General features: G+C 50.7%; 1 protein-coding gene across 1 annotated transcript; it reads left to right on the top strand.

Annotated features, from left to right (window-relative positions):
- Positions 1–92: 92 nt before the first annotated feature.
- Positions 93–22660, top strand: SLC41A1 (solute carrier family 41 member 1; the record flags this gene model as incomplete). The annotated part of the gene is given in 11 exon segments (NM_001261146.1): positions 93–234; positions 1948–2965; positions 10333–10440; positions 11561–11632; positions 12290–12434; positions 12575–12721; positions 13335–13482; positions 14393–14472; positions 15915–16049; positions 16374–16522; positions 20070–22660. Coding segments are annotated over 10 exon segments (1542 nt in total). The 3' UTR covers positions 20256–22660.
- Between the last annotated feature and the right edge of the window lie 1341 nt (positions 22661–24001).

Raw genomic sequence — 24001 nt, 5'->3', positions numbered from 1 at the left:
TCCCACGCGTGGAAGCGGAGCGGCGGCCTCGCTGTAACGCAGAAGCGAAATGTAGCCCAGCCGGGTGTCGCGGCTGGACGCTCGCCTTGGCTGGGGGTGTGGGGGGGGCACGCCGGGGGCCAAGGAGGACTGCCGAGGAGGAGTGATGAGAAGAGGGGGTACCCTGCACCCCCCGAGACCACGGGCCCCGTTGCCACTCGCCAGGCGCCCCCCTTCCTCCCAAGCGAGAGGCAGGTCAGTCCTGTGGGGTCCTGGGGCGGGGAGGGGGTGGTTGAGGGCGGGAGTCCTGGCGCGCAGCGCATTTGCTGAATCTGAGTGGTGGAGAGACTGAGGAGGCCACCCAGTTACTTTCTCTCCCTCCTCGGGGTTGGGGATACTAAAATGGGTCTTTTTTGTCCCCGCCTGGGAGGAGGGGATAGGGCGTCCTGGTTCACTTTTGCTTCTTTCGTCCCAGGGCCTTAGGCCCATCTGAAGTCTCTTTACTGGGGGAGTGGTGAGGGAGGACTGGCTTCCCCTCCTGCGAGCCCCCTCTCAGGTTCAGTGGCCTGCCAGGAACACAGGAGGGAGGCGGGGGTGTCAGCTTTTAGCGGACTCAGAAACTTTTCTGGCATAGGGGCCCTAGGACTCAGAGGTTTCCTCCTGGATCTCTGGTGAGGGAGTTTGAAAGAACCACAGTACTGTGTTTAAGGAGATTGAAAAAGGGAGCCCTGATGGGTGACTGAATTGATAGAGGAAACAGTTCTCCTGGCCAGTTCCTGGGGTTTGATACCGCCTTTCCTAAACTGAAGTTGACTAATTGTGTGTGTTTGGAATACTTAAGGACCTGTTCCTCTTACCTGGTGGAACTCTCTTTAAATTTATTTTTTACGAATAAGAGTTCTTCTGGTGAAATGGAATAGGATGAGAGTCCATGAGGAATTAGGAAGCCTGGGGATTCCTTTAGGCAAAGAGAAGTGGAGCCATTACAGCTAAAGAGATGCATTTGGAGCAAGTGCATATTGGCTTAGGGTGCTTTGGTTTTTGTTTGGGGTTTTTTTTTTATTGCTACTTTTGTTTTTTTGTTTTTGTTTCTAAGAATTCCACTATATCCAACTCTCAGTAACCCTGGGGAACAGGAGGAGCCTAATTAACTGAAATGCGTGGGTAATAAGCAATCATTTTATGCTCTGTCCCTTCTAACTGAGATAACTCCGTTGTCCTATCTGACAAGCTCACAGGGCCAAGAGCAGGGGGAGAGGGGGAGAGACAGAGGCCTGGATCCGAGTCAGCTGTCTGAGCTCTTTGTAATACTGTTGACTCTCAAGGGCAGGAGTGGGTAGGCCTCTGGCTCTTGGCCTTGGTCTGGCAGGCTTGCCCCACTGCCCAGGGAGTCCTCCTAGCTTTGTTTTGTTTTCTCAGAAGCTAGAGCGTTCTGGGGTCTGGGGGACTTCACGCAGCAATCAGTTTCTCCCTGTTTCTTTGCCCTGTGTGACTGTCTTTCTGTTGCTGTCTTGTGATGATAAGCAGTCACTTTATACAGGGGTGGCTTGTGGCAGGGAGTTTGTGACTGAATTTATAACTGAACCCCACTTAAATAATGGAGGGGCATTCAAGAAGGGGTCTTGCTGAGGACATACCTATCCACCCCCAGTTGCTGAGGAAACAATGCAGAGGGCACTTGCATGGCATCTTCCCAATCCCAGGCTGGTCACATCTCGTTGCTGGTGACCATGGTGGTGATCCCCCAGGAGGGTTGCTGGTGGGGAGGATGGCAGGGATAGCTCCTGCTGAGCCTCCAGATGGAGCAGTGCAGGACTAAGTAATTTTTGCGAAAAAAGGGAGGCAAATAGCAAACTCTATAACTATATGACGAACTCCTAACTGCCTTGGGGGGAAATTCTCCCAGTAGGAGCTGTCCTTTGCTGTAACGTAATGTTCTTTTTCTTTTCTTTCTCCTTCCCACATAAGGTGTTCCACACTGATTCTCGTGACTTTAAGGACCAGGGATTTGAAGAGGTATTAGCTCTTCCCAGGAAGAGAGGAAGTTTCTGGAAGAGAAGGAAAAGACAGCAGATGCTGCACTGGGACCAGCAGAGCCTAAGGAGCTGTGGGAAGCTGACAGAGCCCAGCCAAAGCAGTGGGAAGAAGCCACAGTCCCAGGCCGGCACTGTGTTCTGAAAGATTTGAACTCAAGCTGCTTTTCAAGGAGGAGGGGCCCCTTCAGAGGGCGCCCCAGACTTTGGTTGAGCTCTTCTACTCTGGATGCCCCCTACTCCCAGGAGCCTGCTGCTGAGAACCAAAGAAGATAAGAGGACAGATACATTTTCTTCAAGCACAGAGCTGGTGGGTTGGAGTCAGGCATCTGCACCCCTAGTGGCTGTCTGGTGAGGAGTTTCTTGTTTCTGCCCAGCTTGCGGCTTCAGTGCTTGATGGGGCTGCCTGTTGGTGGATCAGTTTTTGCAGTGCCTGGTAGGAGTGGAGAGCCGTGGGAAGAGGTCCCGCGGCGCCCAAGCCTGGGTTCACCCCAAGACTAAGTTCTTTCCCAAGTTAGAGAAGGAGAGAGAAAGCAAAAAGAAGAGAGGAAAGTTCTCCCTTCCCCTCCTCCCTGCCTGTCATGTCCTCTAAGCCAGAGCCGAAGGACGTCCACCAACTGAACGGGACTGGCCCTTCTGCCTCTCCCTGCTCTTCAGATGGCCCAGGGAGAGAGCCCTTGGCTGGGACCTCAGAGTTCCTGGGGCCTGATGGGGCTGGGGTAGAGGTGGTGATTGAGTCTCGGGCCAACGCCAAGGGGGTTCGGGAGGAGGACGCCCTGCTGGAGAACGGGAGCCAGAGCAACGAAAGTGACGACGTCAGCACAGACCGTGGCCCTGCGCCACCCTCCCCGCTCAAGGAGACCTCCTTTTCCATTGGGCTGCAAGTGCTGTTTCCATTCCTTCTGGCAGGCTTTGGGACCGTGGCTGCTGGCATGGTGTTGGACATCGTGCAGGTAGGACCTGAGTAGGGCAGCTCTTGACTGTGAGCCCAGGGCCACCTTTGCCTGCTGGGAAACTTTTAACTTCCTCTCTACCTCCCTGTCAGAAGTGGCTGCTGCTTCCTAGAATACTGTTTCCCTTTGGATCATGTCCTTGGTTTCTTCTTAGTCTAGTTCCTTCCTACAGAAACCTCAAGGAAGCCGAGTAGCCCCGGGGAGGCAGTCAGGGCAGTATTGCTAAATAGAAACAGAATTGGCTCCAGAGCTCAGGCTTGGGAGAGGAGAGATGGAACAGGGTCGTTGCTTGCCATCTCTCCCAAGCATTCCTGCCGAGCCCAGCTCAGTAGGAGACATTTACAAGGGTCTCCTCTTTATGCCTTTTCTCCCCTGCATTTGTGGTTTCAAGGATACCCATAATAGAAAGCTCAGTTTCAAGCCTCTCCTCCATCCCCCTACTGGGCAGGAATTTGTTCAGCTGCCAAGAGGGTCTCAAATTAAGTGGGAAGGCTCTTGAAGGCATTTTGCTTTGCTTATCTTCCTGTAACCTTGGCATAATCCCCTTGGGGAGGGGGGGTGGACACTTGCTGTCTGATGCATGATTCGGAGATTTGGTGTAACAAGACCCAAAAGCACTAATTATCTGCTGTAAATGGGGACAAAATGTAACTAGGCCTGGGCAGAACTGTCGCTCCTCTTTGCTCCTTACCTGTCATTCTGAACCTGCCCTGGGCAAAGAGGGTTCTTTTTGAGGACATTGGGTAGAATGAAGTATGAGAGTCGGAGGGACCTGGAAGCTAAGAGCCAGAGACGTGCTATGTTAATTTATTGTGAGTCAGGACTTATAAAGAACCTCCAGGTCCAAGAGATAAAGTTTTGTTTTTAGATGAAAGTCTTTTAGGCACAGTGTGGCACACCAAACTTTTTGAAGGTGCTGGGTTTATCTAAGTAATTCAGCAATGTGTATCAAATTCCTGCTAAATGCTGGCCTCTGTCCTAGGTACTCAGAGAAATATTAATACTGAGGCAGAAGGAGATCTGGCTTTTGCTTTTTGGGACCCCCAGTGTTCCCTGACTATGATATCTCCCAGAAGGACACGAAGCTTAGCGTCACCTTCCCTGTGCCAAGCCAACCCTACAGACCATAGTGATATAGAGTCCTGCTGGTAGGTCTCGCCATGCCTGTGTCCCGGGAGACTGAAGATGGTTGGTTCTTGATAGTGTGTGCACATGGAGTACTTTGACTTGAGCCCTTCAGGGGAACCCTGAACCGTTGATTGCTCATGAGAATGATGTTTAAGTCATGCCGAAGTGCCTTGCACTGCCTCCCCTTTCCCCAAACCTGTTACCTTGAAGATTATTCCTGCATGGAGGTTGGGAAGCCAGGCTGGAGCTTTGGGTTCCTCCCCCTAGTGGCTGTTCCTCCCCCTAGGGCAGTGACTGGGACAGTAGGAGGAGGAGAAAGAGACTAGGGTAACATTTTTCTCCACCTCTTCTATTCTTTTCCTGTGGTCTCAGTTCTCATTCTTGGAGTTTTTGCATTCTGGTTTGATACCTACAAAGGGGTGCAGAACCAACGTCCAGACGTGAACTGAAGAGGGTTGTCTTATTTTCTGGATAATAATAATGGTAGTGGGGAAGCATTTGGGGGGCTCTTCTGAAGGCCCATGAGGTAGGATCCATAATCATCTCCATTTTGTAGGTAGGGAACCTGTAGCTTAGAGGGATTAGGTAACTTGTCCCTGGTCATCTGACCCCAGAGCCCACACCACTAACCCCTGTGGCCTTCACCATGGCCATGGTTCACCAGTTGGTTAAAAACTCGGAGAAGGGGCCAAGTGCAGTGGCTCATGCCTGTAATCCCAGCACTTCGGGAGGCCGAGGCAGGCAGAAAGTGCCCCAAGACCCTGGGGCCATCTGGAGAAGCTGGCTATGGAGTGTCCCCAGTGTCTTGGAGCAACTGAGCAGGAGTCCGTGTTGGCCATGGTTCAGATGTCTCCTTGGTCCAGGGCCCCCATCTTTCCTTGCTGCTACAGAAAACTTGCTTTCTCTTTCACCAACGCGATGCAAAAAAAAAATTAAATTGTAATTTTAATTTAAAAGAAAAAGAAAACCCACTCTCTTCCTAGAAGGCTCATTTCTCTCCTCCTCTTATCTGCCCTCTGGTAAATGTGCACAGCAGCATCTGCAGTGAATTAAGGGGCTGGTACTGGCCCAAAGTAGGAAAAGAATAAATGGACGTCCATCTGCTCTAACTTCCCAACCATGGCTGAAAGTTCCTGCAGCATCTGGAAGGGAAGCAGGCTGGGGCCTGGTGTTGGCTTCTGAAGGGGGTTGGGATACGGGAGCCTCCTCACTGCAGGAGCCTTGTGCCCATCTGCCCAGTTTGGTCCTAGGCTGCTCCGGACGTCTCACTCCCTTTATCTGTCAGCCTTTGTGAGGGATGGGGTGGCAGGAAGTAGTGTGCCCATCTGCACTTTAATTCCCAGCTCGATTAAGATGGGTCCTTATTTTAGCTCACTACTCACCTGCTAAGGATCTCGAACAAAGCAGACTCTGCTGTGTATACAGAAGTCTACAGCAATGAAAGTGGATGGCAAGCGGGGCCTTGGGGAAGTAGAGTGGGAATGAAGTATTCCTCCTGGGCCTGGCCTGCTCCTGTGGTCGCAGCATCCCTAGGCGGGACACTCATACCTGCTTCACTTGACTACCCCTTCTGCTTTTCCCATCTCCGTCCCCTGCCTGCTGTCAGGGACCCATTTGCTTTCCTCCTGCTTTGTACCGCACCGTAGATCCAGGTGTTGCCCTAAAGCCCTTTCCTGGACACCTAGAGGATGCCTCTTGGAAGAGCCTCAGACAGGTGAAGCCTGGGGTTACTGCAATCTCATCTGACCCAGTCCTTACCCTAAAAGATCAGCTCCAGCCCAGCTTCTCCCACAGGAGCCGATTCTCCCACAGCCTGGAGCCTAAAGCTTGTATCTGGGAATTTAAGTCTTCTTAATGTCTTGATTCCTGGCTCTGACTTTCTTCCCTGCTGCTACCCTCCTGAGGTGGCTCAGGCCAGAACCCTTGAAGGCAGTTCGGGGTCAGTGTATGAGCTTGGAGTAGGTGAGGGATGGAAGAGGCGCATTGGAAGGGCAAGGAAGAGGTACTGGCAGGACCACCAAGGATCGAGACTTGCGATTGCTGTGCCTCAGGATTTGTTTTGGCTATGGGGGAGGCAGTCTCTTCCCTCACCTCCAGAATACCAGGGATCCATGAGCCCCTCACCCCAAGGTTAGAGAAGGAAAGAGATGAGGAGCTGCATTTCTGAGAAGCAGTTAAAATTTAGATGTTCCCCTCACCCCCAAGCAGGGCAGCACTTCCCGGAACGTGCCCTTTTTCATCCCCGTCAGAGCAGGAAGGCGTGGGTGGCTGCTTGGCGGACGGGTGTGACTTCAGGGGCAGATACTCCCAGCCTGGATGAACAGGATGGGGCTGAATTTGGCCAAAGGAGGAAGAAGAGCTACTTACTGTCTGCCCCTGCCACATCCTGCCTACTCCTAACCTCAGGGCCACCCTGATTCCTGGGCTGGTTCCACATCTCCAGCCTCCAGCATCTCTTCCCAGAGTCCTATGCGTGCCCATGTGTCAGAGGCTTTCTGCCTCAGCTGCAGCTTTGAGAGGGTTTGTGGATGAAGAAAGTATGTGTGCAGGAATTGGCTTCTGTGACCCAAGTGCCAACTCGGGGCTTTGCTGGCCCAGGGTCAGGTAGTGTGAGGTTCCAGGCTATATTCTGTAAGAGTCAGGAAGACTTTTGCACAGGGGCTCTTACTGTGACTGCTCCCTCTCATTGCCTGTCTGTCTCTCATCCCATGCTCCTAAAACTCTGTACTTTGTAGGTCCTCCTATAGCTATAAGGAGAGAGTGCATTGTGCTGGGAGGTGGAGAGATTTGGGGGTGCTTATGGTAGCAACCAGAGGAACTTAGCTGAGCTTTATACATTTTTTGTTAAATAATAGTAAAAGCAAGCAATATTAGTTACAAACAGCTCAGAAAACATTGCTTGCATACATGTGGAGTCGTCTTCTGGGTTTTTTCTTTCTACGAGTACATATACATTAAAAAATATACCTACCTGCAGAAGTGAGATTTTCATGGAGCTGGCAGCTTGGCAGCAGGGTGGAGCCAGTGTTTTGGGGTGAAGATGAGATCTGAGGCTGTGCTCTGAGAGGAGCTTTGAAAGCCCACAAGGAAGGGGAGAAAAGGGGGATTTTTCCCCTCTCTGGAGCTGGTTTGGGAGGAAGCAGGAGGCGAAGCAGAGCAAGGCCGGACTGCAGGGAGCTGGAGCCTCAGTGGTATGTACCAGCCGTGTTCAAGAGTAATAGTCCCCAAGTTGCTCCAGGGCAGATGGAGCTCACTGGGGCTGCCTTCACTCTGGGGGGTCTGAGGGTGGGAAGGGATTTACCTCCCTTCAGTGTTTGGAGGGGGCTGGCTCATCCTGTGGCTGCCTGGAAGCCCAGTAACTGTTGTTGAGATGGGGGGCTGTCTCCTCCCCATTGTTAGTCCTTATGGTGGGGCTTCCCTAAGGAGAGTCCCAGGTCTTCGCCAGACCAGGAGCGCAGGCAAGCGTATGCTCCAGCCCCATTGAAATGAGCCCTTCCCCAGGGTCCTGTGAGGCCTCCCACCCCATCCACACAGAGAGAGCTCTGACAAGAAAAGAGAGGTTCTTGCCTTATAGGGCCACCCAGTACTCAGCTTCTCCTGGTCTCAAGCCCTAGCCCCACCTGCTCTGATAGCCTTGCCTTTTGGTTATTGTGGTAAAAAATATGTAACATAAAATTTACTGTCTTAACCCTTTTTAAGTGTGCTGTTCAATAGTACTAAGTATATTCACCTCGTTGTACAACAGATCTCCAGAACTTCTCATCTTCCCCAGCTGAAGCTCTGTACCTATTAAAGACTCACTCTTTTCCCTGCTACCCCAGCCCCTTGTTTCCACCATTTTTCTTTCTGCCTCTATGAATTTGACTACTTAGGCTGGGCACGGTGCCTCATACCTGTAGTCCCAACACTTTGGAGGTCTAGGCGAGAGGATCCTTTGAGCCCAGGAGTTCGAGACCAGCCTGGGCAATATAGTGAAACCCCTGTCTCTACAAAAAATATAAAAATTAGCCAGGTGTGGTGGTGCATACCTGTAGTCCCAGCTACCCAAGAGACTGAGATGGGAGGATGGCTGGAGCCTGAAGCCATGATTGCGCCATTGCACTCCAGCCTGGGCCACAGAGTGAGACTGTGTCTCAAAAAAAAGAAGTTGACTACTTTGGATACCTCAGATGAGTGGAATCATACAATGTTTTTTATGACTAGAGTAATATCCTCAAGGTTCATCCATGTTATGGCATATGACAGGATATCCTTCCTTTTTAAGGCTGAGAAATATTCCATGGTATGTATGTACCACACTTTGCATATTTTGTGTATTCGTTCATTCCTTGATGGACATTTGGGTTGCTTCCACCTCTTGGTTATTGCATATAGTGCTACAATGAACATGGGCATACTAGTATATCTTCAAGACCTTGCTTTCTATTCTTTTGGATAAATATCCAGAAGTAGGATTGCTGGATCATGTGGTAGTTTTATTTTTAATTTTTTGAGGAACCACCATACTGTTTTTCATAGCAGTTGCACCATTTTATAGTCCCACCAAGAGTGCACAAGGGTTCCAATCTCCACATGCTTTTTTTTTCTCTTGAGACAGAGTCTTGCTCTGTCACCCAGGCTGGAGTGCAGTGGCACAGTCTCGGCTCACTGCAACCTCTGCCTCCCAGGTTCAAGCGATTCTCCTGCCTCAGCCTTTAAAGTAGCTGGGATTATAGGTGTGCGCACCACTCTCGGCTAATTTTTGTATTTTTAGTACAAACAGGGTTTCACCATGTTTGCCAGGCTGGTCTCCAACTCCTGACCTCAAGTGATCCACACGCCTTGGCCTCCCAAGGTGCTGGGATTATAGGCGTGAGCCACCGCAACCGGCCACTGCTCATCTTTCACGACAGAGTGTGGGTGTTGGAAATGCCTTGAGAGACCATCTGACTGGTCCCTGAATTGAACATTTTTCAAGAGCTTGAGGCCCTTGTAACTTGTCTAAGGTGTCCAGCTGGTCTACGTGAGGAGGCATATTGGGGAGTAAGCAGGAGGCCCGTCCCTGCTGTCTCCTGTCGGAGACCCAAGGCTCTCGGTCCAGTGCCCTTGCCCAACATAGTCCTTGGCCTCCCAGCCATGATACCCAGACCAACCCACATATATCCACCTGGCCTGCCTCTTCCTCCCTCTCCAAACCTGGAGGCTTTCCATTCTTAAAACAAATAAAGGAAACCACCTACCCGGTTAGGGCCAGGAAGGGAGACACAATCCTAACCTTTTTTGCAAGTCCTCAGTTTCAGTTGCAAGTAAAGTAGCTTTCAAATAGCCAGTCCTGGCTCCTGCAATCTTCTTAGCACTAACTAGTAGAATACACTCTGGACCCCAGTTTCCTCATTCACAAAATAAGAATAAAATAGCCCCTACCTTATTGGGTTGTTAAGATAATTAAAAGAGAAATACATGGAGATCACTTAGCCTAGCACATAATCAGTCCTTAATAGATGTTAACCAAAGACTGGTAGGAGAGCCAGGATTGATTGTCTTGGGACTAGAACTCAGGTCTCCTGACTCTCGTCCAGGGCGCTTCCTACAGGAGTACACTTGCTTCTCCTAACTGAGAGACTGAGGAAGGTATGTGGGGTAAGGCAGTGCACAGAGGAATAAAAAGCCTCTTACAGGCCAGCATTCAGAGGTTTGGGGGCCACAATCTTAATTCAGAGCCTGTTCAGAAGGAGAGTTGCTGTGGCTGAGGCCCAAAGCCCTTGGAGATAGAAACCAAACAAACTCTCTAATCTCCCCAGCCTCGGCCCCAGCCCCGTGGAGCCCAACTCTCCACAGCTGAGACAACAGAGAAACTGGACTGAAAGCAAAGGGGCCAGGGATTGCAATTTGAGGGGGGATTGCAAAGGATTTCTAGGGTGGCAGGCAGCCCAGGGCAGCTCAGCTGTGTGGGTCCCCATTACCCTTCCCCACCCACCTCCAGGAAAGCAGACAGAGGAGGTAGTGCCAGACTGAGAGTCTCCCAACCGGCAGAGACCCTCTCCATCCCCCTGGTTCTGGGTAGCAGGAAGGGGGGTTGTGTTGTTTGAAGAACCATGGGCTTGGTTTCGTTCCAGGGTTCTTGGAGGAAAGGTGGCTAGCGTGCTCACTCCCTGCTGATTCTATTTCCTCCTCGAACCCCTGATCTCAGACTACCTGTTGAACCTCAATGCCCACCCTTTGGGGCACTGAAATTCCTGGGTTCTGTTTTCACCTTGTAGCACTGGGAAGTCTTCCAGAAGGTGACAGAGGTCTTCATCCTAGTGCCTGCGCTACTGGGGCTCAAAGGGAACCTGGAAATGACCCTGGCATCAAGGCTTTCCACTGCAGTGAGTGTCCTGGCTGGGAGGAGCGGGGCACAGAGAGGACTCTGGGCAGCACAGAGCCAGAGACTGGGAGAGGGCTATGGGCCCTTCTCCACTACCCAGTCCTGGAGTGTGGGACTGGGGTGGGAAGGGAGGGCCTGGCTGGGCAGGTGTAGGGAGATCCCAGGCTGGGTGTCCTGCTCCTGGGCAGGGGCTCCCTGCCCAAAGTGGTTCCCAGGCTTGGTTTCTGGATGTCCCAGCCACCCCTGGACTCCTGCCCCACCCCCTACCTCTCAACCACCTCGTGACTGTTTGTGCAGCTTTGACAGGCAGGCATCATGCTGGTTCCTCCACCCGCACAGATGGGGGCCTCCTCTGATCTCCAGCCCTGCTTTGCAGCTGGGCAGGAGCAGAGCCAGGCCCTCCCAGCACCCCCAGTCCCCCGGCCCTCCCATTCCCTTTACCCATGGCAGCTTGCTCTTCTTTAAGGGAACAGACAGAGAGGAACTGCTCGTCCCTCCTACCTCCCGCAGTCTTGAGCCATGACATTCCGGGCCTGAACAGATATAGGGCCCTGGGTTGGAGGTGGGAGATGATAAAACTCAGGAGGCCTGGGATGTCCCTGCACAGCCAAGAGTCTAGAGAAGGTGAAAGAGAGAAGTGGCATCCAACTTAACCCACCCTGACTTGCCCTACCCAACTTCTGGCCCATGCCCCCCTCTCCTTCCCGAATACTCTTGGAGCCTCAGTCTTGCACCAGCAGCTGACCTTTCCTTCCTTGGGATAGCAGGCTGGCTTCAGAGTCAGGGACTGGGTTGTTCTGACCCATGCAGGAGTGGGCTGCCCAGATAAGCAGGGCAAAGAATGGAATTTGCCTCTGCTCAGCTGGTGTCCTGAGAGGAAGAGAGGCGACTGCCTAGGGGACCCCCCTCCCATCCCCTACCCAGCTGCAGGAGCTCAGCTTTAGCTCCTTCCCTCTTGCCTCAGTTTCTCTGATCCTGCTTCACCTTTCCAGGACTGTCAGGTCCTGCTCTCAGAGTCTTAGGCCACACGTACTGCCTCATGATCTAGGCAGGAGCCTAATGGATGGAACTTCAGGCCTTTTCCAGCCTGGAGCTCCAGCTCCTTGCCCTCCCTCTCCCAGGCCAACATCGGACACATGGACACACCCAAGGAGCTCTGGCGGATGATCACTGGGAACATGGCCCTCATCCAGGTAAGAAGGCAGGGACCAGAGAGGGTGGGCTAAGCTTCCCCTTAGTCAGGAATCTCTGAAAGGCTTAGGTCAGCCCCAGCAGGCTCCTGAGTAAGTCTCCAGTATCCCACTGAGCTGGCTTCCCCCAGAGTAGCTCTAGGAGATAACTAGGTTACCCAAGAAAATGCCCAAGATGAGGAGAGCCCAGCATCACCCATTCCAGTTCTCAGTTTCTGGTGGTGCAGGTGCCTTTGAGTCCCAGCAGATCCTGGCAATATGAGCAGACTCAGGAGTGACGAGATGTCCTGTGCCACTGCTGTTCCATCTCCCCCTGAGACCACACAGGTTCAGACCGGGAGCCTTCCCCCTTGAGGCCCAGGCCTTGACTCTGGGTGGAAGGCTCCGACTCTGTTGAACCTCACTCCCATCCCCAGAGGCACACTCCTTCAGCCAATAACATGTTCTGGGCTCCTGCAGAGTGCACTGCCCAGTACTAGTGTCTGGTGTGAACCTAAATAAATAAAGACATCCTTCCAGCCTGGGAGGACTGGACAGTGCAGTCCAGCCTGCCTCCTGGGGCTACTGCCAGCCAGGAAGAGGTCTGCCCAGATGCTCATGACCTCAGCTTAGGAAGCCCACTGCTCTCAGGGCTTTCCAAGTTACCACTCCTGTCCCTAGGTGCAGGCCACGGTGGTGGGCTTCCTGGCGTCCATCGCAGCTGTCGTCTTTGGCTGGATCCCTGATGGCCACTTCAGTATTCCGCACGCCTTCCTGCTCTGTGCTAGCAGCGTGGCCACAGCCTTCATTGCCTCCCTGGTACTGGGTAAGGAAGGGAGGGCGTAGAGGAGTAAGGAGTGCCACCCCAGAGGTGTTGGCTGCACCTGGCACTCCACTCTGTCTTTTTGTTTGTTGAGACTCCTTTATCTCTTCTCACCCTGCCTGCCCCTCCCACTTCCTCACCAGGTATGATCATGATTGGAGTCATCATTGGCTCTCGCAAGATTGGGATCAACCCAGACAACGTGGCCACACCCATTGCTGCCAGCCTGGGCGACCTCATCACCTTGGCGCTGCTCTCAGGCATCAGCTGGGGACTCTACCTGGAACTGAGTGAGCCACCAAGAGTGTGGCTCGGGTGGAGTCCTGGGTGGGGTTGGGAGAGATGGTAGTAGTTTGGAAATGTGCAAGAGTTTCTTCTGTGTTCTTAAACTATTTGGTTTGAACACAGGTTGTAATAATTGCTGATCTTAGAGATGTGAAGCTAAGTACTGATCTCAAATTCAAGCAGGCATCAGGGTCGGGGAAAAGTATCAGAAGTATATTCCTGTTTGGTCATGCATATTCTTACTTCTCTTGGAGGGATGAGGTGGCAAGAGTAAATGAAAGGAACAAGAGGCTGGGATCTGCTTGCAAAATGAAGAAACGGGTGGGAGATGGTGATTTCTGGGATCCGATCAAGAGACCGAGAGTGTCTGTCCTCTGGTCTCTGTCCCTAATTGGTTCAGTGCCTGGCTAGCTCTCTACCTTGGTTTCCCCATCCATAAAATGAAAATGAAAAAGGCTACCTCCTGAGCTGCCAGTGAAGATCAAATGGGGTAGTGTGTTTACTGGCATTTAGTGTAGTCTTGCTATTGATCTGTTGGGACATTTTCAGGCTAAGCCAGGGAGAAACTTGGAGTAGGGAACCACAGTGCTTATCTCCCTCTCACCTCTGCCCTCTCAGATCACTGGCGATACATCTACCCACTGGTGTGTGCTTTCTTTGTGGCCCTGCTGCCTGTCTGGGTGGTGCTGGCCCGACGAAGCCCCGCCACGAGGGAGGTGTTGTACTCGGGCTGGGAGCCTGTTATCATTGCCATGGCCATCAGCAGGTAGGCTGGAGCCCTGAGTATCCACTCCTACCCCACTCCTACCCCACTCCCACCCTGCCACAGACTTCTTTTTAAACCCTGGAGAGAGGGGGTGGGGGTCAGACCCTAGAAATGTGTTCATTAGTGTATCAGTCACATGTCCTTCTGTTGAAAATGACAGAAACCATCTGAACTGGGTTTCATTCCAAGGCAGAATGTATTGGCCTGGAGAACCAAAAAGGCACAGCTGAATTCAGGGACATACCTAAGATCAGGGCCCCAGTACTCTGTGACTCTCCGCTCTGCTCTTCTCTGTCATGGCCTGCAGCCCAGGTTTATGCTTTTCTTATTCCTACCAATTCCAGTGGGAAGAGAGAGTCTTTCTCCCACCAGTGCCACAAAGTCCCAGTATAGAGTTCCACTGCTTCTCATCTGGTGACATGATTCTCTCCAAACCAGCCAGCGTGGCCTCGGGGCTGCGATCCTCTGATTGGATGGACGTGGAGCCTAGCCATCACTGAGGCATTGTCACCTGAGCCACAGTCACTGAGCTTGAGAGAGGTGGTTCCCTGAGGAGGACCCCAGAGCTATCACCAGAAAGGGAAGTAAATGCTGAGTGGGCAGAACAACTGAGGTCCTCAGCGGCAGATAGTTCCACAGGCTGCTCCTCCAGCCAACTTAGAGGGCAGGTACAGGAGGTGGTTGCCTGACCCAGTACCACCAGCTTGTTCTGGAGTCACTGCCCAGTCAGAATGTTATGAGCAGCACCTAATCCTGTCAAGGGAGGAAAGGACTGGACGATGAGGAACTCCTGAGAGCCACGGTGCTTCCCTTCATCTCCAATGATAGGTGGGCCTGGACCTCTCATCCCAGAGACTAAGGCAGAACCCTTCAGTGGTCTTTGCGTCATTTTGTCTTTATGTCTCTATAGTGTGGGAGGCCTCATCTTGGACAAGACTGTCTCAGACCCCAACTTTGCGGGAATGGCTGTCTTCACGCCTGTGATTAATGGTGAGGTCTGGGCATCAGCTTTCGGAGGGCAGGGCTGGGGGAAGGAAAGGGACAGGAGAAGAGGCCTTAAGGGGTTGGTTTCTGTATCAGTCAGGGTTCCAGTAGACAAGAGAATCTCGCTCAGATGTTTCAAGACCTTAATGAAGGGACTGCTTACAGAGGTGGGAGCAGAGTAAAAGGACAGATAAGGGATGTTGAGGCACCCAGAGATTAGCAGCAATGGGAAGCCTCTAGTCCTAAAGGGTCAAGGGGAGTATCTTAGTCCATTATCTGTTGCTAGAACAGAATACTTGAAACTGGCTAATTTATAAAGAAAAGAGGTTTATTTGGCTTCCAGTTCTGGAAGCTGGGAAGTTCAAGATTGGGCAGCTGCTTCTCGTGAGGGCCTCATGCTGCATCCAGACATCCAAATGGAGAAACAGAAGGAAAACTGAGCATGTGCAAAATGGGCAAAACAAGAGAAGCAAACCTCGCTTTATGACAACCCACTCTCATGGGAACTATACCTTTCCCAAGAAAGACATTAGTCCATCTTAATAACCTATTCAATCTTAAAGGCATCACCTCCCACCACCACATTTGGGGACCAAGCCTCAACATGAGTTTTGATGGGGACAAACTATATTCAAACCATAGTAAGGAGGGAACAGCATTATAGGAGCCCAGTGAAAGCTCTGTCTTTGCCCCCAGTGTGGGGAAGCCAATGCTGAAAAGCAGGGAGGGATTGGGAAAGACATACCTGATCTCTCTCTCCACCTGCCCTCTGGTCGCCTGCTGTTGCCTCCCACCGAGCAAACACAGTGGAAGCAGCCAGCAAGGGAGACTGGGTGATGCAGTCCATGGAGACCAGTCTCCCAGAGCTCAGAGCAAGACCGAGAAGAGCGGGGACCAGGTTGGGATGTGAGGGTAACAGAGAAATCGGCACAGGTCCTGGTGGAGTTACCAGTTTCCAGAGTTTGGAGCTCAAACCTGATCCTTGAAACTGGTTACCAGAGCCAGCATATGACCATAGGGTACCTGGGTCTGCTCAGAGTGTTGGAGAGCGGGTGAGGCAAGGCAGGGCTTCATCCCCTCAGCTGTGTAGGAAGGCAGGTGCCCATGCTGCACTGGTGGAGAAGTCAGGCTCTCTTGAGTCTGCAGATCTGCACGTATCCTTTCCAGCACTGTCACAGCTTTGCCAGGGGAACATGGAACTGCTGCATCTCCATAGAGGGGAGGATGAGGGAGGCTGGAAGATGCCCTGGAAGCAGGGGTCTTTGTCTGCCTTCTTAGTGTCTTACTCTTCTTTTGGGGACTGGTGAATGGGTGATGCCCACATAGACCCTAAATTAAGACAGAGGACAGTGCCTCTATAGATAAAACACAAAGAATGAGAAGATCATTTTGTTCCCACTCCTCCCCCTGACCCGTATCTGTGTCTAAGCCCGTATCTGTCTCTGCAGGTGTTGGGGGCAATCTGGTGGCAGTGCAGGCCAGCCGCATCTCCACCTTCCTGCACATGAATGGAATGCCAGGAGAGAACTCTGAGCAAGCTCCTCGCCGCTGTCCCAGTCCTTGTACCACCTTCTTCAGCCCTGGTAACGGCAGATTCCCAGGCTCCCAGCCCTGGGGGGAGTGGGCCTACTGTTGATGAGCTTCACTTAAGAGACAGCTGGGGCCCAGATCCACAGGTTCTCCTTCTCTGCTGGGCTGTGCCAGCTGTTCTGAAGGGCAGAGCCCAGGCAGGAGGGCTGTCTTTTCCTAGAGCACCCTAGGGGTTGGAGACCACAGGATGGAGAAGTAGAGACATTCATCTGTCTGTTGCCCTGGGATATGGTGCAGTCCCTCCTGACTTTGAAAGACCTTCTGGGGCCAGGTCTTCTCCTCCCCTCCTCTTTACACCCTCTTTTCCCCAATTCCAGATGTGAATTCTCGCTCAGCCCGGGTCCTCTTCCTCCTCGTGGTCCCAGGACACCTGGTGTTCCTCTACACCATCAGCTGTATGCAGGGCGGGCACACCACCCTCACACTCATCTTCATCATCTTCTATATGACAGCTGCACTGCTCCAGGTACAAAGTGGCAAGAGCAAGGGCATGGGAAGGAACCAGGATGCCCTGCAGGGGTGGGAGAGGAGGCCAGACTTGGCCTCTTAGACACTCAACCTCCTATTTCTCTGTGTCGGGGCAGCTGATAAACACCGGACAAAGGTGCAGGAGAACAGATGGTAGTTCCAGTAGAGTCACCAACATGCTGTGTGACTTTTACCTTGTTCTTTTAGTTCTCTGATCCTCAGCAATACCTTTGTAAATTGAGAGGAATGGACCGGGGGTGGTAGTTTTCATGCAGGTGGTTGTAGGATGCTGAGCATGTGCGATTTGCGTGCCACCCCCACTGGCCGCAGAGTTCCATGTGGCTCTGTTTTGCATGCTAGTCTTTCTGAGAAATTCATTTGCATAAAGGGTCCCATAGCTTGAAAAACTGTCAAAACCACTGTACTAGATAATCTGTCGGATCCTGTCTAGCCTTGCCATTCCATGATACCATGACAATTGCCATTCCATGATACCATTGACAATTGCCATTCCATGATACCGTGACAGTTGCCATTCCATGATACCGTGACAATTGCCATTCCATGATACCGTGACACTTTCTCCCTTCTTGTATTATTACATTGTAAAAGCTTTTTATTTTGAAATCATTACAGATGTGTAAGAAGTTCTCAAAAAAAGGTTCAGAAATCCCATATACCATTACCCAATTTCTCCCCATGGGAAAATAACATTTTGCGTAACTTTAGGACAGTATCAAAATCAGGAAATTAGCATTGATACGATCCACAGTGCTTATTCAGATCACACTGGTTTTACATGCACTCGTGTGTGTGTGTGTTCTATGCAGTTTTTATCACAAGTGGAGATTTGTGTGGCCACCACTATAACCAAAACACAGAAAACTGTTTCATCACCACAAGGCTCCCTTATGCTATCCCTTTACAGCTAGGTCCACCCTTATTATTACCTTTTAAATTTTTGTAAGTTTGATTTTTGAACAGTCACATAGGTCAAAAATGTTTTAGGGTTCATAGTGAAACCTCAGTGAAAAGTCTTCTTTTCTGTCCTCTTCTTCACAGCCATCTGTTTTTCTCCTTCACAGACCATCAGTATTATCCCTTTGTTGTGTGTCCTTCAAACCTATTCTGTATTTATAAAAGTAAACGTATATTTTTCTTATTTCCCTCCTCTTTTTTACACACATGTGGTATACTGTACACAGTCTGCACCCTGCATTTTTCACTTAAGTTTATCTTTGAGATCGTTCCATATCAGTACATAAAGAGAACAACACCCTGACTTTTTTTTTTTTTTTTTTTTGAGACGGAGTCTCGCTCTGCCGCCCAGGCTGGAGTGCAGTGGCCGGATCTCAGCTCACTGCAAGCTCCGCCTCCCAGGTTCACGCCATTCTCCTGCCTCAGCCTCCCAAGTAGTTGGGACTACAGGCGCCCGCCACCGCGCCTGGCTAGTTTTTTGTATTTTTTTAGTAGAGACGGGGTTTCACCGTGTTAGCCAGGATGGTCTCGATCTCCTGGCCTCGTGATCCGCCCGTCTCGGCCTCCCAAAGTGCTGGGATTACAGGCTTGAGCCACCGCGCCCGGCCAACACCCTGATTTTCTTACAGCTCCATCATATTCTATGATACACAGACCATAATTTTATTTCGCCGGTGTATTGATTAACACCTGTCCCTCCAGCCCCCTCACCCCCAGCTTTAGAAAGGTTGTGTTCGGACATCTTGGCAGGGGCGGGGCTGAGAATCAGCCATATGCTGTTGCCCTGCAGCAGTTAGCCAAGCTGTCGCATTCCATTGCTACTGGGTTCCAGTGCAGCACGTGATGGGAAGGTGGGGGTGGATATGCCAAGGGTCTGTGGTGGAGGTTTTCAGCTCATCTCTTGGCCTGGATTGGAAAGGATGAGCCTCAGTGCCATCACTCATGATGAATACCCTGGGAGACACTCTTGCCTCTGCTCTCCTCTCTAGATCTGTGGAGGGCCAGAGCGTGACACTTGATCCCCTGTAAAGGCTCTTATTGATCCCTTTGCCACCTCCTCCCAGCCGTGTGTCCTGGGGCCTGCTTGCGAGGCTGGAATGTGAGGACAGCTGCTACCATTCCCTTCCTAGGGCACGTCCCAAAGGCCTCCTGGCCATGCTCTGTATTTGGGACCCTTCTGCAGCTGCTGGAAAGGGTGTGAAGTTACGGAGGGCAGGGGAGCCAAGGCCGTGGTATCACAAGACAGCTGTGTGCAGGGCAGGCGAGAATGTGAAGAGTCACCTCTGGCTTCCTTGAAGAGAGGGCGGGATTCTCTCAGGCAGAGCCTAAAATTTTAAAAAAAGAGAGAGAGGACAGGAGAGCAACCAAGATTGCCTAAAGATAGATATCACTTCTGGCTTCCGGATCCCTTAAGGGCTGTGGTTCCCGCATCTGGATCCCTTAGGGCAGAATTTTCATACCACAGTATTTACACAGTATAGTCAGGGGTAAAACCTCCCAGATGACTGACTGTATTGGAGCTTAACCATCAGAAACTGTTTCATTCTCACGCAGATGCAGTCATTTAGGGGAGCCCAAATGTCAGGCACTGTGCAGATTCTAGGAGATTCAGGCCTGCCCCACCATGGTATTCTAGATCAAAGGCATCGCCAACTTAAAAGCACGTGTGAATCTTGTTAAATGCGGACTCTGACTCAGGAGGTCCAGAGATTCTGCATTTCTAACAAGCGCCCAGCTGTTGTTGATGCTGCTGGTCCTGGGCCCACTGGCAAGATTCTGGTCTGAGTCATTCTTAATTCTCTGTATGAATAGAAGGTAAGCAAGAGCACAGATACAAATCAAAGCCGCAGATCATGTCAAATGTGTTTTGAATTGGTATGCAGTGTCTGCCTTATATTAACATTGAGGTGACTTATTCACAATTCACCTTTATTAGGACTAATGTTAAAATAAACTTGCGTTCTTTGAGCCCAGAGAATGGAGAGGAAATGGAATGGAAAGCCACAACAACAGAATGAAAAGGGTCAGGAGGAAGCCAGCTTGGGATGATCGTCTGTTACTTAGACAACTGCCAGCAGCAGCTTCAAATACTGTCCTTATACCACTCTGCCCAGAGAAGATATCCCTTTAGGAAAAGCTGACTCCAACAGCCAGCCCCCTGCCAGGCTCCTGGAAAGGCCAACATGGCAGGAATTGGAGTGACCCCAGAATAAGGTGACCCAGAGTTAGAGGCAAGAGGGCTGAGTTCCTGCAACAGGTAGGATCTAGGTCAGGAAGCTCCTCGTTTGGTAAACTTGGGAGCAGAATATAACGCTGATGTGGGTGACCCTGGGCCGTAGCAGCATCTTCCTTTCTAAAGAGCTCTCATTGTGCCTGTTGTCTGCTCAAGGTGGTAATTGTTGGGTGGAGGAACACAGAGAGGTTGCTGGAGTGGAGAGAGGAAGATAAAAAGTAAGGACTGTGGCCATCCAAGCCTTGTAAGGCACTGAATGGGTCTGATCATGTGGCCTCTGGCTCCCCCTGGAGAGAGGGGATGGCTATAGGCTGGGCCCTTTTTGTCTCCCCAGGTGCTGATTCTCCTGTACATCGCAGACTGGATGGTGCACTGGATGTGGGGCCGGGGCCTGGACCCGGACAACTTCTCCATCCCATACTTGACTGCTCTGGGGGACCTGCTTGGCACTGGGCTCCTAGCACTCAGCTTCCATGTCCTCTGGCTCATAGGGGACCGAGACACGGATGTCGGGGACTAGCTTGGTCACTCAACCTTTTCCCCATCCCTCTGCACTTTCTATTTGAAATTTTTCTTTTGTTTCCCTGTCCGTACTCCACCCTACACTCCCACCTCTTTCTAGGACTTCACTTTGATACCAAATTCTCATTATTTTCAATGGGAATTTTTATACATTGAGCCAAGTTTGTATAGCAAGAATCCAGGAAAGACAGACGGCCTGAGATAAGCAGTACAAGTAGGTTTTTGAGACAATCACCAAGTGCAATTTCATGGTGGGTGCCTCCAGGTGATGTGGACTGGGGCAAGGGAGTTTTGTCTGGAATCTGGGGACATGGGGTTTGGCTTTAGCAACCTGTCTTGGCCCTAATGAGAAACCCTTTGTGAGTGGGCTCTGGGTTTTTGGTTTTGTTTTCTTTTTTATCTGTTTTGTTTTATTTTTGGTTGAACAGAGGGACAGAAGAATAAGTAACACTCCCAAACACAGACATACTTTTGTAGAAGTGGACCAGCTTCAAAGCTCTGGACAGGAGACAGCTGCTCCAGGCCCCTGTGATCCCAGCTCTATTCTCTTGCCCTCTGGACCTAAGCCCTCCCACTCAGAAAGAGTAAGGTGGACTGACTTTTCAATGTGTGCACATGCCTCTTGTTCATTTACCTGATCAACATCAACAACCCCTCCCTCTGATCATTTCCAGTTGATTGTCATATTCAGGAAAAAATGGAACAGTGGACTCTTCTCTCTGTTGACCCATGTCCACCTATAGGTTCCCCAAAATCCACATTCTCCCTGGGCCCAGAGGACTGATTCTTTGTCTCTCTTCAACCTTCATCTGAAATTGTCTAAGCACTACCTTCCCCAGAGCTTGCCAGGTTGGGTTTTGAGATTAGGGACAGGTCATGGGTATGTGGAGAATTGTTTGGAGGTTGAGGACAACCACGGGTGTCTCATTGCTGCCGTTTCTCCTGAGAACATAATCACTTGATCACCTTGGACCCTGTCACTTCCTAAAATTACTCATTCTGTCATGCCATAGAAGTCAGTTTTCCTCTTTCTTGGCTTCTGCCCACAAACATTCACCAATCATTCATTCGCTCATTCAGCAAATATGCAGCCTCTGCAAGATGAGCTCTCCTGCAGGCAAGCATGGTCTGAAACATTCTTTGAGCAGTACTTATTGAGTGCCTACTATGTGTTAGGTACTGTACCAGGCACTGACAAGCCAGTGGTAAGGGAAACACAGCTCTAACCTCACCTCATTCTCCAGGTTACAAAGGCCATGTGCCCCTTTCAATCTGGCAGAGAAAGTTTCCTCGTTGTAAGTATTTGCATCTACTTCAAGCCAGATTCTTCTGCCTCTTTCTCCTTACTAGACCCCAACTCTGTGCAATGCTGACCACAGCTAGAGCCACCAGCCCCATTGGTCAACCAGTGTTTATTTCCCTAAACGACCCTTCCTCACATTCCCTTCCCTCCATCTCTCCTCACCAAGCACCCAAAAGATTTAGAACTAGCAGGGTGAACATCAACTGGTTGTTTCTACTTTTCTCTGCCTAGCACAGAATTGGGAGAAAGCTGGAGCCTCCATCTGCAGTCACACATGTACAGATCTGGGGATTTGGATGTAGGCTTTTTCTAACTTCTCTCTCAGAAGCTTCCACAGAAACCCTTCCATCTGTAGCCTCAAGGGCCCACCTCCAAGGGAAGGCTTAGGCAATGATCCTGTTTCTACCAAGACCACACCTTATCCCAGGAACTTGCCCTAGACCTCCAGAGACTATATTTTCTCTCTCTCCATTTCTACCCAGACCTCCAGGCTTCCTTCTGGAATCATAGAACCGTAGAATTGGAAGGAATTTTAGAGGTTATCTAGTTGGAGTTGTATCCAACAGAGTTCATTAACACCAGCCTGGGCTTGTTTTTCCTCCTCCCTCTGGACTTTTTTCATCTTTTCCTCCACTTCAAAAAACACTTGCACACAGATTCTTCTTGTACAGGCACCGAAACCAGCTCCTCTGCCCCTCAGGCTGTGTCCCTGTGATCTCCAGCCACCCCTGCCCCAGTCACTCGCCCCTTCCTCATCTCTGGAATTTGGCCAGGTAGTCCCAGAAGACTCTGGAGTGACCTCCTTTGCTTAAAAAGCAGACGGATAGGCATGCCCCAGGCCCTGAGTGTGTGAGCAGAGGAGGACTGGAGGGTGAGAGGGAAAGAAAATGAAGGTGACTTTCATGGAAGATTCATTTATTTTCCCCGATTGTACCAACTGCATGTATTTTTGGCCTGGCTGCAAGGAGCAATATTGGTTTACTCTCGTATCCTTAAAAAGTTACAGAACTGTGTCTTAAGAGAATTATTTATAGTTACTATAACTGAATTGACAAATGTCAACTTAACTGATAAATTATATTTGGTAAAATAAAGAGGACGTTTATTTAGATGGTTGGTGTTTCCTGTACGTCTCATCAAAAAGCAGCTTCAGCTGTTGTCTTGGGCCCCTCTATAGGCCTTACCCTCTCCTCATTTAGGAGTAGAAAGGAGCCAAAGTGTGACAAGAAATGAAACATCTCGGCCGGGTGCAGTGGCTCACACCTGTAATCCCAGCACTCTGGGAGGCCGAGGTGGGCGGATCACAAGCTCAAGAGATCGAGACCATCCTGGCCAACATAATGAAACCACGGCTCTACTAAAAATACAAAAATTAGCCAAGCATGGTGGCAGGTACCTGTAGTCCCAGCTACCGAGGAGGCTGAGGCAGGAGAACTGCTTGAGCCCGGGAGATGGAGGTTGCAGTGAGCCAAGATCACGCCACTGCACTCCAGCCTGGCAACAGAGCAAGACTCCATCTCAATAAATAAATAAATAAATATCTCTAAAATGCAGAGATTGTGTGATAGAAAACACAGCATCACCAGACATCGTGTCTCATGTCTATAATCCCAGCACTTTGGGAGGCTGAGGGGTGGATCACCTGAGATCAGGAGTTCACGGCCAGCCTGGCCAACATGGTGAAACCCCATCTCTACTAAAAATACAAAAATCAGCTGGGCATGGTGGTGGGCGCCTGTAATCCCAGCTACTTGGGAGGCTGAGGCAGGAGAATCGCTTGAACCCAGGAGGTGGAGGTTGCAGTGAGCCAAGATCATGCCATTGCACTCCAGCCTGGGTGACAAGTGCAAAACTCCGCCTTAAAAAAAAAAAAAAAAAAAAAGTCATTTATTGAGAAATTGGTGCAGGGGGACACACTCGAGACGCTAGATGCAGGGTTCTTGCTCTCAAGGAGGTTGTACTCTGGTCTCAACATGTTAACTCAGCCTCTGCTGGGAGATTGTGCTACGGGTCCAAGCATTTATGGGTTAAGATTCTCTCCCTACAGAGGCTTACGATCTGGGTCAAAATATTATTGAGTATTTCCTGTGTGCCTTCACCGTGCACCTTGTAAGCCCTTAGAAACTTAAAATTGACTGACTGCAAAGGGTTTGGAGTCAGATGGGCCTGGGTTCAGATCCCAGCTCTTCTGCCTGTATTTGTATAACCCTAGGCAAATCATTCACCCTCTCTGAGCTTCAGTTTCCTCATCAGTACTAATACTTATTTCATAGGATAGTTATGAGACCTCAGTGAGATAATAAACATAAAGCACTAAGCTCCGTGCCTGGTATATGCTAAACCAAAAATCCTAATCAACACTACAGTGGGGAAGGGATGAAGGCCAGTGACTAGGTCATGTCAGTACGCTGGCCATGGGATAAATTCAGGGTGGATAAGGG

This window comes from Macaca mulatta, chromosome 1, assembly GCF_049350105.2.
Source record: "Macaca mulatta isolate MMU2019108-1 chromosome 1, T2T-MMU8v2.0, whole genome shotgun sequence".
Lineage (NCBI taxonomy): Eukaryota > Metazoa > Chordata > Mammalia > Primates > Cercopithecidae > Macaca > Macaca mulatta.
This window is presented reverse-complemented; position numbering and strand designations above follow the sequence as displayed.